The sequence below is a fragment of the Sus scrofa genome, chromosome 14 (assembly GCF_000003025.6).
Source record: "Sus scrofa isolate TJ Tabasco breed Duroc chromosome 14, Sscrofa11.1, whole genome shotgun sequence".
NCBI classification, from domain to species: domain Eukaryota; kingdom Metazoa; phylum Chordata; class Mammalia; order Artiodactyla; family Suidae; genus Sus; species Sus scrofa.
In genome coordinates this window covers 107375686-107391278 of record NC_010456.5, presented here as the reverse complement: position 1 = coordinate 107391278, position 15593 = coordinate 107375686, and the positions used below count along the sequence as shown (strand labels likewise).

Below are 15593 nucleotides of genomic sequence, written 5' to 3'. Positions count from 1 at the left end.
TTTGACTACAGAATATAAGCATCCAGATTATCTTGTATTATCTTTGAATCCAGATTAAATTTCCCAGCGGTCTTTTATCAGGCATGTTGGCCTGAATAACAGGCATCTCTGTCTTCCAAAAAAAGGCAACAAAACCAGGAATAAAGTGAAATTCTGAGCTGAGATCTTACAAGCTTATTCAGAATAATGTTAAATTTCATATTACAGTAGATAATGTTATAGCATCTATAGCTGTTGTAAAAAAAATCCTCCCTCAAAAGAAAAAGTATTTTTGCCTGTGTCTTTTTAGCTCTGAATGTCCTTTTAGACATTTGCTATTCAATATGGTAGTCACTGGTCACAGGTGGCTCTCAAGCACTTGAAATGTAGTCTTTATTGAGATGTGTTGTAAGTGTAATATGCACAACAGATTTCAAAAACTTAATATGAAAAACAAATTATCTCATTGATAACATATCTTAATTACATTTTGAAATGGGTTCTAGATACCTTCACCATAAGCATCTTTGCCATAGACATCTTTGCCACAAGCATTTTTGCTGCAAACATTTTCATCGAATAACTAATCAGCTGTAAGGCATATTCCCATGAAAGATAAAATAATTGAGGGACAGTTTTTGGTTTGACAACTTGGTTTCAACTGGCTGAAATGCATTAGCATTTTTCCAGTTGGTAACATTATTAATGGCTGTATCAAGCTGTCAGATGACAACGATTTGCCCCAAGAGTTGTTTTCTTATTTTGAAACACACTACATTGGAGAAGAAAGAGGCCAAGATCCTGGAAAGTACAGAATTGAACCACATTTCCCACAGAACTTTGGACTGTCTATCAATGGACATATGACAATATGCCAACAACAAACAACAAGTGTGTAGAAGTTTTCAAAACATAGCACAAAGCTCAGTTACAGAGATGCTTCCAAGTATTTAGAAATGATAGTCACCTTAATGAAGGAAGAAATTTTAGTGAAAAAGAAAAAGTACAATGCCAAACAAGGGGAGAAATTGATGAGCAAAAAACAAAGCAAATGAAAAGACTGGACTTCTCTGGTGGCCTAGTGGTTAAAGGATCTGGTGTCGTCGCTGCTATGGCTCAAGTTCTATCTCTGGCCTGGGAACTTCTTTATACCACAGGCAGGGCCAAAAGAGGTGGGGTGGGGTGGTATAAAATGCCATGAATGAAAGACTTGGAAGACAAGTGCTTGGGTATAACCCACAAAATAAAAATTATTTGCAGTATTGCCAGGAATCCACACACATTTTAAATGTACTCAAATATTTTATATTTCACAATAAAATCAAATTGTTATTCATTTCATTATGCCCTTCTGATTGTCCCTCTTTTATTTTTCATTATTTTATCTTTTATGGAAAATTTTCTTTACAGCCAATTGGTTATGAAGCGAAAATGTTTATAGGCAAAAGTGCTTGTGGCAAAGATGTTTATGGCAAAGATGCTTAAAGCAAAAATACCTAGAACTGGCAACAACATTTGCAGATGTGACTCTCTCACTAAATTAAGCCCTGGGACAGTAAGCTATGGCATGGTTTTAAAACTCAGTGAGCATCTTTGTGGTGCAACTGGTTAGCGTGTTTGGCTAAATGGATGGTTCAAGCCTACCCCAGGATGATGGTTCAAGCCTACCCCAGGATGGTCTTGTCTCCAGCCAGTTTCTTGGTGATGAAAACATTATGGAATTAGATAAAAACATTGTGGAATTAGATAGTGGTGACAGTTGTACAACATTGTGAGTGTACTAAATGCCACTAAATTGTACATGTTATAATGGCAAATTTTATGTTATATGCATTTTGCCACAATAAAAACAAAATCCCAATAGATGTATTGGGGGATGCATTTTCCCGACCTTGTGCTGTAACTGTATTTTTCTTCCTGACACGTGTACCTCTGTATGTACACAGATAATATGCCCTGATATCTGAATGCCTATCTGTATGTACAGCAGCTTTTAAAATAATCTCTGGTCTGAGTATTCCACTTTGCAGCATTTTGACATTACCCAGGAATATGTGATTCATCCACATTCTTCTTTTGGCTTGGATTAACTACAGTATTAACTGCCTAAGCACATAAGTTCCTTCACAAGCCTCTTTTGCCTTAGCACATATTTGCCTAGTCTAGAAAATTCTCCTAGTCTAGAAAATTCTCCCATGCAAAGGGCAGGCTGGGAATGGGATGCGTGTCTGTCTTCTCCAAAGGCATTCTATGGCTTTCTTTTTTTTTTTTTTTTTTTTTTTTTGGTCTTTTTTTTTTTTTTGCTATTTCTTTGGGCCGCTCCCGCGGCATATGGAGGTTCCCAGGCTAGGGGTCCAATCGGAGCTGTGGCTGCCAGCCTACACCAGAGCCACAGCAACGCAGGATCCGAGCCGCGTCTGCAACCTACACCACAGCTCACGGCAACGCCAGATCGTTAACCCACTGAGCAAGGGCAGGGACCGAACCCGCAACCCCATGGTTCCTAGTCGGATTCGTTAACCACTGCGCCACGACGGGAACTCCTCTATGGCTTTCTTAAAAAAATGGGAAACGGGAGAGGGAGAGAGAGAGAGCGGGTCTGTAAGACCACAACTTAATCAGTTCCCAAGACTCTTCTTTTAGTGAGTGCAACTTCCCAGCACAGGACTCAGGATTCTCAGTTCTTCTGGACCAGGTCAATATTGCTCTTTATAAAGCAAAGATCATGAAAGGAGGCAGGTCTTTAAGACCTACCCAGCACAGAGTACAAAAGAAAAAGGGGGTGTTTGGAAAGACTCACAAGAGAGATAATGTCTGCCAGGAAGTCTTTGAGGCAGAGGGTGGTGAATACCTCCCACAGAAAAGCTTCAGCAGAAGCCAAGGAAACTTCATGCTGGTCAAGACTGGCCTTGGTGAGCAAGGAACGATGACCTTGTACACCACTGCGGAGGAAAGTGCTCCCTGAGCGAGTTTTCTTCTCACTCCAGCCAGCAGATTTCAGTTGCTCCTGCTATACCATATCTTTCCAGAAATATGAAGGCCTGTGGCAGACAAATAGGCCTATGATGACCACTATGACCAGGATTAGGGAGAAAAGGACCATGAGGAAGACATAGGTGGAGTGGGAGAGACGTGTGGATGATGGCTCTTCAGATGGGATCATGTTGGTCAGGTTCAGCATGTAGCCCAAAGTCCACCCGACACTGGTGCTCTGGACCTGCAAACAGTAGGCAAAGTCTGTTGTTTCTGGTCTGAAGATTAAACGAGCTTTCATGCAACCCCATCCAGGACACAGAGCGACCAGGAAGTGAGCACCATGTTCAGTTCTCTAAATGGATTACTTTTATATTCTGAATTGGGATATGGCTGTGAGGAAAATGGAGCAGAAGCAATTGGTTACAAAGAAGAGTGTGGGGCCTCACTACTATATCCCTAAAATTCAGAGAGGAATATGGTGAATGACCACCCAGTGTTCCTGCCACAAAAGCTTCATTCAAATAGGCCTTGGTGGAGATTTGCATTCTTCTTTTGCTGTTTATGTGAATGTGGGGTGGAGAAGGGGGCGGAGGGGTGACAGGAAGCACCAAAGGATGAGAGAACAATGATTGTCCCTGACCTTTTACATCTATGTGAGGCCCGGGAATCTCACCCATACAAAACCAGGACTTCCTTTATGATTAGGCTAGGGAAAATTGGGGAATAATGGCAACAAGTCAATCTTACTTTATGAAAGTTGAAAGACCGCATAAGCACAGGAAAGGATTCTTCTTAAATGAAAAAACATTCTCCAACCCTACCATCTTCTTACGAGTATTTTCAAGCCATCTCAGAATGTACTGAAATATAGGTAGTCTATGAATAATAGATAATTTGGGAAATGTTTCTTCCTTTTTCTTTTCTTTTCTTTTTTTTTTTTCCTTTTTTTTCCTTTTTAGGGCCGGACCCTCGGCGTATGAAGGTTCCCAGGCTAGGGGTTGAATCAGAGCTGTAGCCACCAGCCTACGCCGCAGCTGCAGTAAAGCAGGATCCAAGCCATGTCTGCAATCTACACCACAGTTCATGGCAACACTGGATCCTTAACCCACTGAGTGAGGCCAAGGATTGAACCCGCATCCTCATGGTTACTAGTCAGATTTGTTTCTGCTTCGCCACAAGTGTAACTCTCGGGAATGTTTCTATTACACGAGTTGTGTGTGTCATGGCAGAAAATTCACAAAGTATAGATAATCCTTAAAAAGAAAATAATAAGTTGCTGTTATTATTACTTTGTGACATATCCTACCAGTCCTCTGTGCATGCTTTTCCTCACCAAAACAATGGAGTTAAATTGTATGTAGAATTACTTAACAATTCCTTGAAACATCATGCCATGTCTCTTAAGGGACACTTCTGCAAATCATCACTGGCGTGAACTGCCTTAGGTGTTCGTTTTTACTCACTTTATTCAATTATTTATAAATCCTAGAAATGGAGTAATTGGGTAAAATGATGTACATATTTTAAGGCTCCTAGCATAGATTGCCTAAACAGTCTTCCCAAAGGTTATGCCAATTTGTATTCCAAACAATATCGTGTGGAATGCTCCTCTCCCCTAAACTTTTACCAGTACTGGGAATTAATAATTTGTAAAAGGCCCACTTCCCTTTCTGGGGAACGGGAGTCTTATCTGACTGCATGTGTCAAGGAAGGCTCCAGAATTGGAGAAGATATCACCTAGAGTTTAGAAATAATGGATCATTGATTAGAGCTCAAAAAATACAAATTGCTAGTAAATCTGACATAGACATATTCCTCAAACAGACAAAATAAACTTGATGGAATGGAAGAAAGACTAGGATGTTAAAATAAGGAAAAGATTTAAATTAGCAAGGTCAATATTGATAAGAGTGTAATGAAACTAGGATCTTCAAGGCTACTACAGCTTTCTGCCTCTGCCTCAAAGTTTCTTTCACTTGAAGTCACCATATTTAATAAAGAGGTAAATTTCTTTTGCCTCCTTATTAAAGAGGTTATGGGTTTAAAAGGTAGAGAAACACTGTTCTTTATATTTTTCAATGAGCTCAAGTGTGCCCAAGAGTCTCACTGCCAATGCAGATGTTAGTCTATGCCTGGATACCTGCAGGTGAGGCAGAGATAATACACAGCTGTGAGGCTGCTTTATTAAGGCTCAGCTAAGCCTGGCTCCTAAGCAAGCACCCCCATTCACAGTCACTTATCTGATTATTCACAGTGAGCTTTCAGACAGGTCAGTCTTAAAGCTACAACCAACAAGGCCTTTACCCCTTATGAGAAACCATGATCACCCTTTCTGGATTTGTGGAAGGAGCCTTTGGGATGGATGTTGAAGCCAGCATGTAGAATTACTGTGGCTATTGAAATACTGTTATGTTACTTTAGTATCTCATTTTTTGTTTTATAAGGGATTGGTCACTGTTGTGTGAGCAGAAAGGTGAGGCTGAGGATGCAGATAGCTCTTCTTAGATAGGATACCCATAACTTGCTGGTCAATATACCAGAAGGGCTTAAAACAAATGCTAGCTTGGGTTAGTGGTAAAGTGGTAGATCAGGACATAAGGCCAAAACTTAAATCAGGTTGACGCCTACCTCTTTCAAGCCCAAAGCTGCTTCAGTCACTACCACCCAACCTCCCCCTCAACCCAACAAACCTTGCCCATGAAATGAATATTCTTCCAGGTCTCAGCTGTAAAATGATAGCCACTCAGAAGAAGTGTGAGGATGTAGGTGCCAGAAAAGCAGTATTCACTCAGGTACTTCTCCTTCACGTCACCAAAATACATCTGCAGCTGGAAGTGAGGTGAAAAAAACGTCATACTTGTACAACAACAAGCACTTCTCCAAAGACCTCGTTTTCACCATTAGAGCTGATCAAGACAGAAGAACGGCCCAGCTCACATGGGCCTGAGAGTTGGCCCCAGTGCAGGGCTTTGGGAGTGGTGCTACAATCCTTCAATGAACGTAAGGGCTCATAGTTTAGGGTCTGTTAAGGAATCTTTTCCTCCATGGGTTCTGTGACATATTAATAAGTGCTCCCAGAAAGAAGTAGTTTCTGTAGTCTAATAGGTTCAGAAACACTGAATTTTACAAGTTTCCCATCCCTTGTGAAATTTGAGCTTCACAATCACATTAGCTAAAAGATGTGAAAAATCTTGCATGAAAGCTATTAATCTTTGTTTAATTAGAGTTCTCTATATGCTCTCGACCAAAGTCTTTTGTTTGGAGCCTCTCAGCATCTCAGGGAAAGAGTGTCATCAAAAGCCTTGCCACTCAGTTTAGTCTCTGGACTAGCAGCATCAGTATCCCCTGAGAGCTTGTTAGTCTTCATCCCCATCTGCCAGTGCAGATGTGCTTTTTAATATGATCTCCACATGATCACATATACAGTAATGTTTAATAAAAGCTTCTCTGGAACCCAGTTGAGGAAGCATTTTGCTCAAGACTCCAAGATGCTCATCTTTCTCCACAGATCATCACGAGGTGCAAAAAGCCTCCCTTAAGCGTTTTGTAAAATGATGAGGCATATTTGAGTGGCTCTATCTGAATGCCATGAATGCCCATTTTTCATATTCTAACTTAGACAAAATACTAGATTAAATTCCAAATGTCCAGGCTCTTTTTCAAGAAAAAATTATTAGAGTATAGTTGACATATAATGCTGTACTAGTTTCAGGTGTACAGCAAAGTGAATTAGTTATACACACATCCATTCTTTTCTCCCATATAGGCTATTACAGAATATTGAGATTTCCCTGTGCTTTACAGTAGGTCCTTGTTAAGTATATATTTTATATATAATAGTAGTATGTATATGTTAATCCCAATCTCCTAATTTACCCCTCCACCCTCCTCCCAATTTCCTCTTTGGTAACCATAAATTTGATTTTGAAATTTGTGAGTTTGTTTCTGTTTTAGAAATAAGTTCTTTTGTATCATTTTTTTTTAGATTCCACATATAAGTAAGACCATATGATATTTGCCTTTCTCTGTGACTTGCTTCACTTAGTATGATAATTTCTAGGTCCATCCATGTTGCTGCAAATGGCATTATTTTATTCGTTTTTATGGCTGAGTAATACTCCATTGTATATATGCACCACATCTTCTTTATCCATTCATGTGTGGATTGAAATTTCAGTTGCTTCCATGTCTTGGCTAATTTAAATACTGCTGCAATGAATGTTGGGTTGCACATATCTTTTCGAATTATGGTTTTCTCCAGATATATGCCCAGGAGCAGGATTGCTGGATCATATGGTAGTTCTATATTTACCTTTTTTTTTTTTTTGCCATTTCTTGGGCCACTCCTGCAGCATGTGGAGGTTCCCAGGCTAGGGGTCTAATCGGAGCTGTAGCCACCGGCCTATGCCAGAGCCACTGCAACATGGGATCCGAGTGGAGTCTGCAACCTACACCACAGCTCACGGCAACGCTGGATTCTTAACCCACTGAGCAAGGCCAGGGACCGAACCGGCAACCTCATGGTTCCTAGTCGGATTCGTTAACCACTGAGCACGACAGGAACTCCAATATGTTTACATTTTTTTTAAGGAAATTTATTTTTATTTCTTTGTATTTTTATTTATTATTATTATTATTATTATTGTCTTTTTGTCTTTTTAGGGCCGCATCCGCAGCATATGGCGATTACCAGGCTAAGGGTCCAATTGGAGCTTAGCCACAGCCACAGCCACAGCCACAGCCACAGCCACAGCCACACAGGATCCAAGTCGCGTCTGCGAACTACAACACAGCTCAAGGCAACTACAGATCCTTAACCCACTGAGCCTGGCAAGGGATTGAACCCGCAACCTCATGGTTCCGAGTCGGATTCGTTTACCACTGAGCCACGACTGGAACACCTATATTTAGTTTTTTAAGGACCTTCCATACTGTCCTCTGTACTGGCTGCACCAATTTATATTCCTACCAACAGTGTAGGAAGGTTCCCTTTTCTCCACACCCTCTCCAGCATTTATTGTTTTAGGCTTTTTTGTTTTTGGAGGGTTTTTTTGTTTGTTTTTTTGATGATGGCCATTCTGACCAGTGTGAGGTCATTCCTCATTATAGTTTTGATTTGCATTTCTCTAATAATTAGTGATGTTGAGCATCTTTCCATGTGCCTTTTGGCCATCTGTCTGTCTTCTTTGGAGAAATGTCTATTTAGGTTTTCTGCCCAGTTTTTTATTGTGATTTGGTGTTTTGATATAAAGCTGCATGAGACATTTGTATATTTTGGAGATCAATCCTTTTATGGTCACCTGTTTGCAAAGACTTTCTCCCATTCTGTGGATTGTCTTTTCAGTTTTTTTTATATGGTTTCCTTGGTTGTGCAAAAGCTTTTAAGTTTAATTAGGTCTTACTTGTTTATTTTTGTTTTTATTTTCGTTACTCTAAGAGGTGGATCTAAAAAGATATTACTGTGATTTATGTCAAAGACTGTTCTGCCTATGTTTTCCTCTAGGAGTTTTATATTATCTGGCCTTATGTTTAGATCTTTAATCCATTTTGAGTTTATATTTGTGTGTGGTGTTAGAAATTGTTCTAATTTCATTCTTTTACATATAGCTGTCCAGGTTTCCCAGAACTACTTATTGAAGAGACTGTAATTTCTCCATTATATATTCTTGCCTCCTTTGTCATAGATTAGTTGACCATAGGTGTGTAGGTTTATCTCTGGGCTTTCTATCTTGTTCCATTGATCTATATTTCTGTTTTTATGTCAATATCACACTGTTTTGATGACTGTAGCTTTGTAGTATAGTCTAAAGGAGCCTGATTCCTCTAGTTCCATTTTTCTTTTTCAAGATTGCTTTGGTTATTCAGGATTTTTTGTGTTTCCATACAAATTAAAAATTTTTTTCTGTTCTAGTCCTGTGAAAAATGCTATTAGTAATTTGATAGGTATTATTCTGAATCTATCTTAGTCATTTTAACAATATTGATTCTTCCAATTCAAGAGCAAAGTATATCTTTCTATCTGTTTGTGTCATCTTTAATTTCTTTCATCAGCATCTTACAGTTTTCAGAGTATAGGTCTTTTGCCTTTTTAGTTAGATTTATTCCTAGGTATTTTATTATTTTTGATGTGATGGCAAATGGGATCATTTCCTTAATTTCTTTCTGATCTTTCATTGTTAGTGTATAGGAAAGCAAAAGATTTCTGTGTATTAATTTCATATCCTGCAGCTTTACCAAATTTATTGATGAGCTCTAAGAGTTTTCTGATAGCATCTTTAGGATTTTCTATGTATAGTATTATGTCATCTGCAAACAGCAACAGTTTTACTTCTTCTTTTCCAATTTGGATTCCTTTTATTTATTTTTCTTCTCTGATTGGCATGGCTAGGATTTCCAAAACTATGCTGAGTAAAAATGGCAAGAGTGGACATCCTTGTCTTGTTGTTGATCTTAGGGGAAATGCTTTCAGCTTTTCACTGCTGAGAGTAATGTTAGCTGTGGGTTTGTCATATATGGCCTTTATTATGTTGAGGTAGGTTCCCTCTGTGCCTCCTCCTAAGGGAGGAGGGTGGAGTGGCATCCGGGTTTATGAGCCAGCCCAGATGTGAGTGTGGGAGGTGGGAGGTGAGTGTGGCAACCAGGTGTGCAGGCTGGGAGGTGAATGTGGCACCTGGGAGGTGAGTATGGCAACCAGGTATGCAGGCTCACTCCAGCAGAAGGATGCAGGACAGTGGTCAGGGCAAGTGGGCCAGCCCAGGCAGGAGCCTTTCTCAGGGCCCGCAGAGGCAGGGGCGTGTGAGGGGAGAGGTGGCAATGGTGGCCTTGCCCCTCACATACCACTTAACAATGATACTTAGCCTTCCTCCCTGAATATTCCCAACTGTAGTACTCTGCCCCCGCAGCCCCTCCACACAGCCAACAGAAGTCCTCTCCCCAAGTCTGTTCCCTAAACCCCTGTTCCAGCACCCAGCCCCTGCCCCTATCAGCAGACATGCATCTCAGGCTAGGGCACACAGGGCAGTGGCATGGACCATCTGTGAGGTCTCAATCTGTCCCACCTGCCACAGAGCAGTTGTTCTGTTCTCCAAGCCTTCCAAGCTCCTTTCTAGTCTCAGCTTATCTCCTTGCTGGTGAGGGGCTCCCCCTAGTATAGGAATCTCTCCTCCCCTTCAGCTCCCTCCCAGGGGCACCTGCTTCTGTTTCTCCCTTTTTTTCTTTTTTCCCTTCATCCTAGCCAGTTACGTGAAGATCCCTCCTGTCCTTTCAAGTGTTTCAGTTCTTCTGCCAGTGTTCAGCAGGTGTCCTGTGAGGACTGTTCCACTTGTAGATATATTCCTGAGATATTTGTGGGAAGTGGGGAGCTCCACATCTTCCTACTCGGCCATCTTGGTTGCTCTGTGAAATGTTCAGGCTCTTGCACAATCTTCCTCCCTCCTGTTAGTGCCCACGAGAACAGCATTCATTTTTAATTAACTGCATATCTTCAGAATGAAAGCACCATTTACCATTCCAAGTGTCAACTAAAAAGAGCTGCTGTTTTGAGCCACTCCTAGATGATCTGTTTTCTTTTTTTCTTTTAGTTTTTGTTTTTGGCTACATCTGCGGCATGTGGAAGCTCCTGGGCCAGGGATCAAATGTGCACCACAGCAGCAACCTGAGCCACTGCAGTGACGACACCAGATCCTTAACCTGCTTTGCCACAAGGGAACTCTGATGATCTGTTTTTCTTAATCAGAGTAGACTCCATATCTTTCTCTCTCATCCCTACAAACTTCTGTCAGGTGGAGCTGGATCTTGAATGACTCAGTCCCTCAGGCAAGAAAAAAGTTGTACTTCAAATTTATGAGTAAGTAGGGGATATCTTGGACCTGCCTGATGGAAAAGGGTCTTAACCATGATGGTGTCTGTGGCAGATTCTATGAATTGTCTGTCTTCCTTCGGGGAAGGCAACAATGTTTTCAGCACCAGGAAGTAGCTCTGATAGATCTAAGGCTCTAAACCAGTCATAAAATCCTGCACCCTAACTTCCCAGCCAGTCCTGGCCAATGAGACATAAAAAAAAAGACTGTTAAGGAGCTTCTGGGATAACTTTTGCTTTCCTGTAAAAAGGAACAGATGTGTCTGGTGCTACCCTTCTTCTGTCCTTGAACGTGGCTGTGATCCCCGAATCCACACCTTACGTCCATGAGAAAACAGAAAATTGGTTGAGATAGTCAAGCTGCTAACCCCATGCCAGCAGCTGCCTACTGCTGCATTTCCAATTGAGTGAGAACAATAAGACCTGTTTTGTTTAAGCCATTGTATGCCAAGTTATCAAAGACTGTCAGTGAACATATTTCTAACTGGGTGTACCATCTGGGCTTCTCTAACATGTGTGCTGAATCTTGGTCACATTAGCACAGACTTGAAGAGCAGACTAGCATCCTCATGCTGTCAAGGGCACAGGGCATTGGTAACAGCTGCCGTTTCTAGTCACTTACCTCTGCCCAAGGCCGAGAGCAGAACGCTTCCAATGTGCTAGTCACCTTTGACTGAGATGAGCCTTCCTCTGATGTAAGGTTTAAAAACCCCATCACATAGTAAAAAGCTGAAAATGCCTGCAAGAGAAAAATGCCGAGTTTTGTGCGGTGTCCAGAACAAAAGGACATTGATTCACTGTCCCGAAGGCTGAACCCCTAGTGCAAGTGCCCAGAAATCACTATGAAATAAATTCCTGGACCAGGTGATATTCCAGACCCAAGAGCTGTTTCCTTCCTGGAAGAGGGGTCACTTTGCTGCTGACATGCATTTCTGAGCCACCTGGTAGGTAATTTTCTCTATAATTTTAATAGGAGAATCAGGGAGAATGAAAGATGGGGAAAAGAGAAGATAAGACAGAAGAAGAGCTTACAAAAATCCTATCTTTAAAAAACTATGTATTATGTATAAAGTTTTTAAAAACAAAAGCTGGGAAATTCTTTACAAAGGTAATACGAGTGGTCTATAGCAAAATTATAAGATTTTTTTCCTTTTTATTTATGCCCCCTTTTGCCCATTTTTATAACATACATGTATTGTTTTCCTTAACTAGCCAATCTTTATTTAACAAATATTTATTGCAGGTCTATCATGAGCTGAGCACAACTCAAAAGTTTTTAAAAATCATCATCATACATGAGAATTATATAAAAAGTTAAAAGTATGAATGAGTGAAAAAAAACATTCTAGAGTAATGGAAATAAAAAAAAATAAACAAATGGGACCTAATTAAACTTAAAATCTTTTACACAGCAAAGGAAACCATAAGCAAAACATAAACACAACCTATGGACTAGGAGAAAATATTTGTAAATGATGAAACCAACAAGGTATTAATTTCCAAAATATACAAACAGCTCGTACAGCTTAATCTCAAGAAAACAAACAACCCAATTTAAAAAATGGACAGAAGACTTAGACATTTCTCCAAAGAAGACAGACAGATGGCCTAAAAGCACATGAAAAGATGCTCAATATCACTAATTATTACAGAAGTGCACATCAAAACTACAATGAGGTATCACCTCACACCAGTCAGAATATCCATCAGGGAAAAGTCTACAAATAATAAAGGCTGGAGAGGGTACAGCAAAAAGGGAGCCCTTCTATACTGTTGGTGGGAATGTAAATTAGAGCAGCCACTATAGAGAAGAGTATAAAGGTTCCTTAAAAAAGAAAGTTCCTTTGTGATCCAGCAGTCCTATTCCTGGGCATATATCTGGAGAAAACTCTAATTCAAAAAGAAACATACAATGCATCTATTTGACAGGCGTGGAGCAATTACTGTCTGCCACTCAGGTTTCCACTATAGATGCAAGAAGAAAGCATCCTTGCACGTTCTGTCTATCTGATTGTGGCAGCCCAGATTGAATGAGGGAATACAGGGGGAAATATTTTGCAACTCACAAATAACCTTGTGAACATAAAAGCCTGCTTTACTCCAAAGGGAAAAAAAAAATTAACAAAACAATACATACAGCTTAACATTCATGGCAGCACCATTTACCATAGCTTAATAAGACATGGAAGCCAAGACATGGAAGCAATCTAAGTGTCCACCAACAGGTATATGGAAAGCTATGGTGTGTGTGTGTGTGTGTGTGTGTGTGTGTGTGAGAGAGAGAGAGAGAGAGAGAGAGAGAGAGAGAGAGAGAGAGAGAGATGGAATACTACTCAGCCATAAAAAAAGAATGAAATAATGCCATTTACAGCAACATGGATAGACCTAGAGATTATCATGCTAAGTGAAGAAAGTCAGACAAAAACAAATATCATATGATACCACTTACATCTTTTAAAATGATATAAAAATGAATCTATTTATAAAATAGAAATAGACTCATAGACATAGAGAACAAACTTATGGTTACCAAGGGGAAAAGTGGGGGGAGGAGAGGAGGGAGAAATTAGGAGTTTGGAATTAACATATACACACAATTATGTATAAAAATAGATAAACAGTAAGGACCACTTAAAGAGAACTGCAATTAACTATGACATATAGGCTTCTAAACTGTTTTCTTCCACTCTTATACATATAATTTTTATTATACTTTATACCACACTATAGCTGCTTTTTTGACCCTCTTAATATAGTATGGATTTAAAGAGGAAAAAATAATTGAGCATCATTTGCTAGATAAGGCAAGTCAAACCCCAGCTCTAGTACTTTTTCTTTCTTACCTGCCCTAAAAATGTGCCAGTTTTTAGACAGAATCGTTTTGGAGGCCATAGGAGCACATCACTTATTTATTCAACGAACACTGCTCTGTGTGCTAGGCACTCGGCTGAGTCAGTTTACTACTGTGATTATTAAAGAGGGAAAAAAAGCATTTGCTATACTAGAATTGGTTTTGATTAGGGATTATATTTTGCCTCCTGTAAAATTACTAAATCAAAAATGAGTGTAGAAAGGAAATGTGATTCTCAAAACAAGCCAAGCAACGTTCATACGTAATTCTCATCAGCACAAAGATCCAGGAGGGCAAAGAAACAAGCTTTTGGTGGCAAAAAAACAGGTTAGAGGGGATCCCAATGAGGGCTCAATTCTGAGAACAGGACTCAGAGAACAGGAAAAGTGTTCTCTACCAAGCAACATTCCTGCTGGAATAGGCCTTATGCTTCATTCCAGCCAAAATAAGCCCAACGCCAGCTTCTTTAAAACTGCACTATTGGGTCAACAATGAGATCCTGCTGTATAGCACTGGGAACTATATCTAGTCACTTATGATGGAGCATGATAGAGGATAATGTGAGAAAAAGAATGTACATATGTATGTTTGACTGGGTCACTTTGCTGTATGGTGGAGAATTGACAGAACACTGTAAACCATCTATAATGGAAAAAATAAAAATCGTTTTAAAAAGGCAACAGCATAAAAATCTAAAAAACCTGCTGCGTTACTTAAAAAATATTTTAAAATATTTTATACATATATAACATATCTGATTTAACAAAAATGACTAAATTTGAGTACATTTGTCCTTTTTTTTTTTTTTTTTTTTTTTTTTTTTTTTGTCTTTTTGCTATTTCTTGGGCTGCTCCCATGGCATATGGAGGTTCCCAGGCTAGGGGTCTAATCGGAGCTGTAGTCACCAGCCTACGCCAGAGCCACAGCAACGCGGGATCCGAGCCGCATCTGCGACCTACAGCACAGCTCACAGCAACACCGGATAGTTAACCCACTGAGCAAGCGCGGGGACCGAACCCACAACCTCAACAACAATGGTTCCTAGTCGGATTCGTTAACCACTGCGCCACGACGGGAACTCCACATTTGTCCTTTTTAATAAGTTTTCTTTCATTTATTTTTTGGCTTGATTTTCTCCTCCACTTCTAGTTCCAACAGAAACACCCATTAACAACTTAATATGATCTTCCATTTTCCCCCCATTGCTCATATAATCATATACAACACACATATATGAAAAGTGCTTTTTACATGAAATTTTAAACACATTCTGCATCTTGTTTTTCTTTTCTCTTTTTCTTTCTTTCTTCTTTTTTTTTTTTCTTTTTAGGGCCACACCCATGGCATATGGAGGTTCCCAGGCTAGGGATCAAATCAGAGCTGCAACCGCCAGCCTATGCCACGGCCACAGCAACATGGGATCCAAGCCGCATCTGCGACTTACACCACAGTTTATCGAAATGCCAGATCCCCAACCCACAGAGTGAGGACAGGGATTGAACCTGCGTCCTCATGGATACTAGCTGGATTTGTTTCTGCTGCACCACAATGGGAATTCCTGCATCTTGTTTTTCTTACTCAGCAATACTTTGTGAAAATCCCTCCAATTAAGCTGGGGACACTCTAATGGCTACACGAGAGTCCACACTGTTAATGTACACAATTGATTCAATAACTTCCTACTGGTGAGTATTCCCTTGATTCCAGTATTTTTGCCTATAGGCAATATTGCTATAAATACCTCTCAACATTTAGCTTCTGAACTGGCATGCTTATTCCTCTGGGGAAGCTGAGCTCCCTAGGAGCTCTGAAAGGCAGCCTCCACATCCCTTGAACTCAGGAATTCCAACGCTTTAAATATTATATCCCAGTTGCAGAACAAGATCATGGTATGGCCCTCTTTCTGCCGCTTTAACCCAAGTCACCATC

General features: G+C 40.1%; 1 protein-coding gene across 5 annotated transcripts in view; it reads right to left on the bottom strand.

Annotated features, from left to right (window-relative positions):
- ENTPD1 (ectonucleoside triphosphate diphosphohydrolase 1) overlaps positions 356-15593 on the bottom strand; it is a 127378-nt gene continuing 112140 nt past the window's right edge. For 3 of the 5 annotated variants that reach the window (XM_005671301.3, XM_005671304.3, XM_013983585.2), the window contains exons 8-10: positions 11436-11552; positions 5646-5783; positions 356-3196 (exon numbers count right to left, since the gene is read on the bottom strand). In XM_005671301.3, the coding sequence (XP_005671358.1) occupies positions 2990-3196; positions 5646-5783; positions 11436-11552 (462 nt within the window). In that variant the 3' untranslated portion in view covers positions 356-2989. 5 annotated transcript variants of the gene reach the window in all.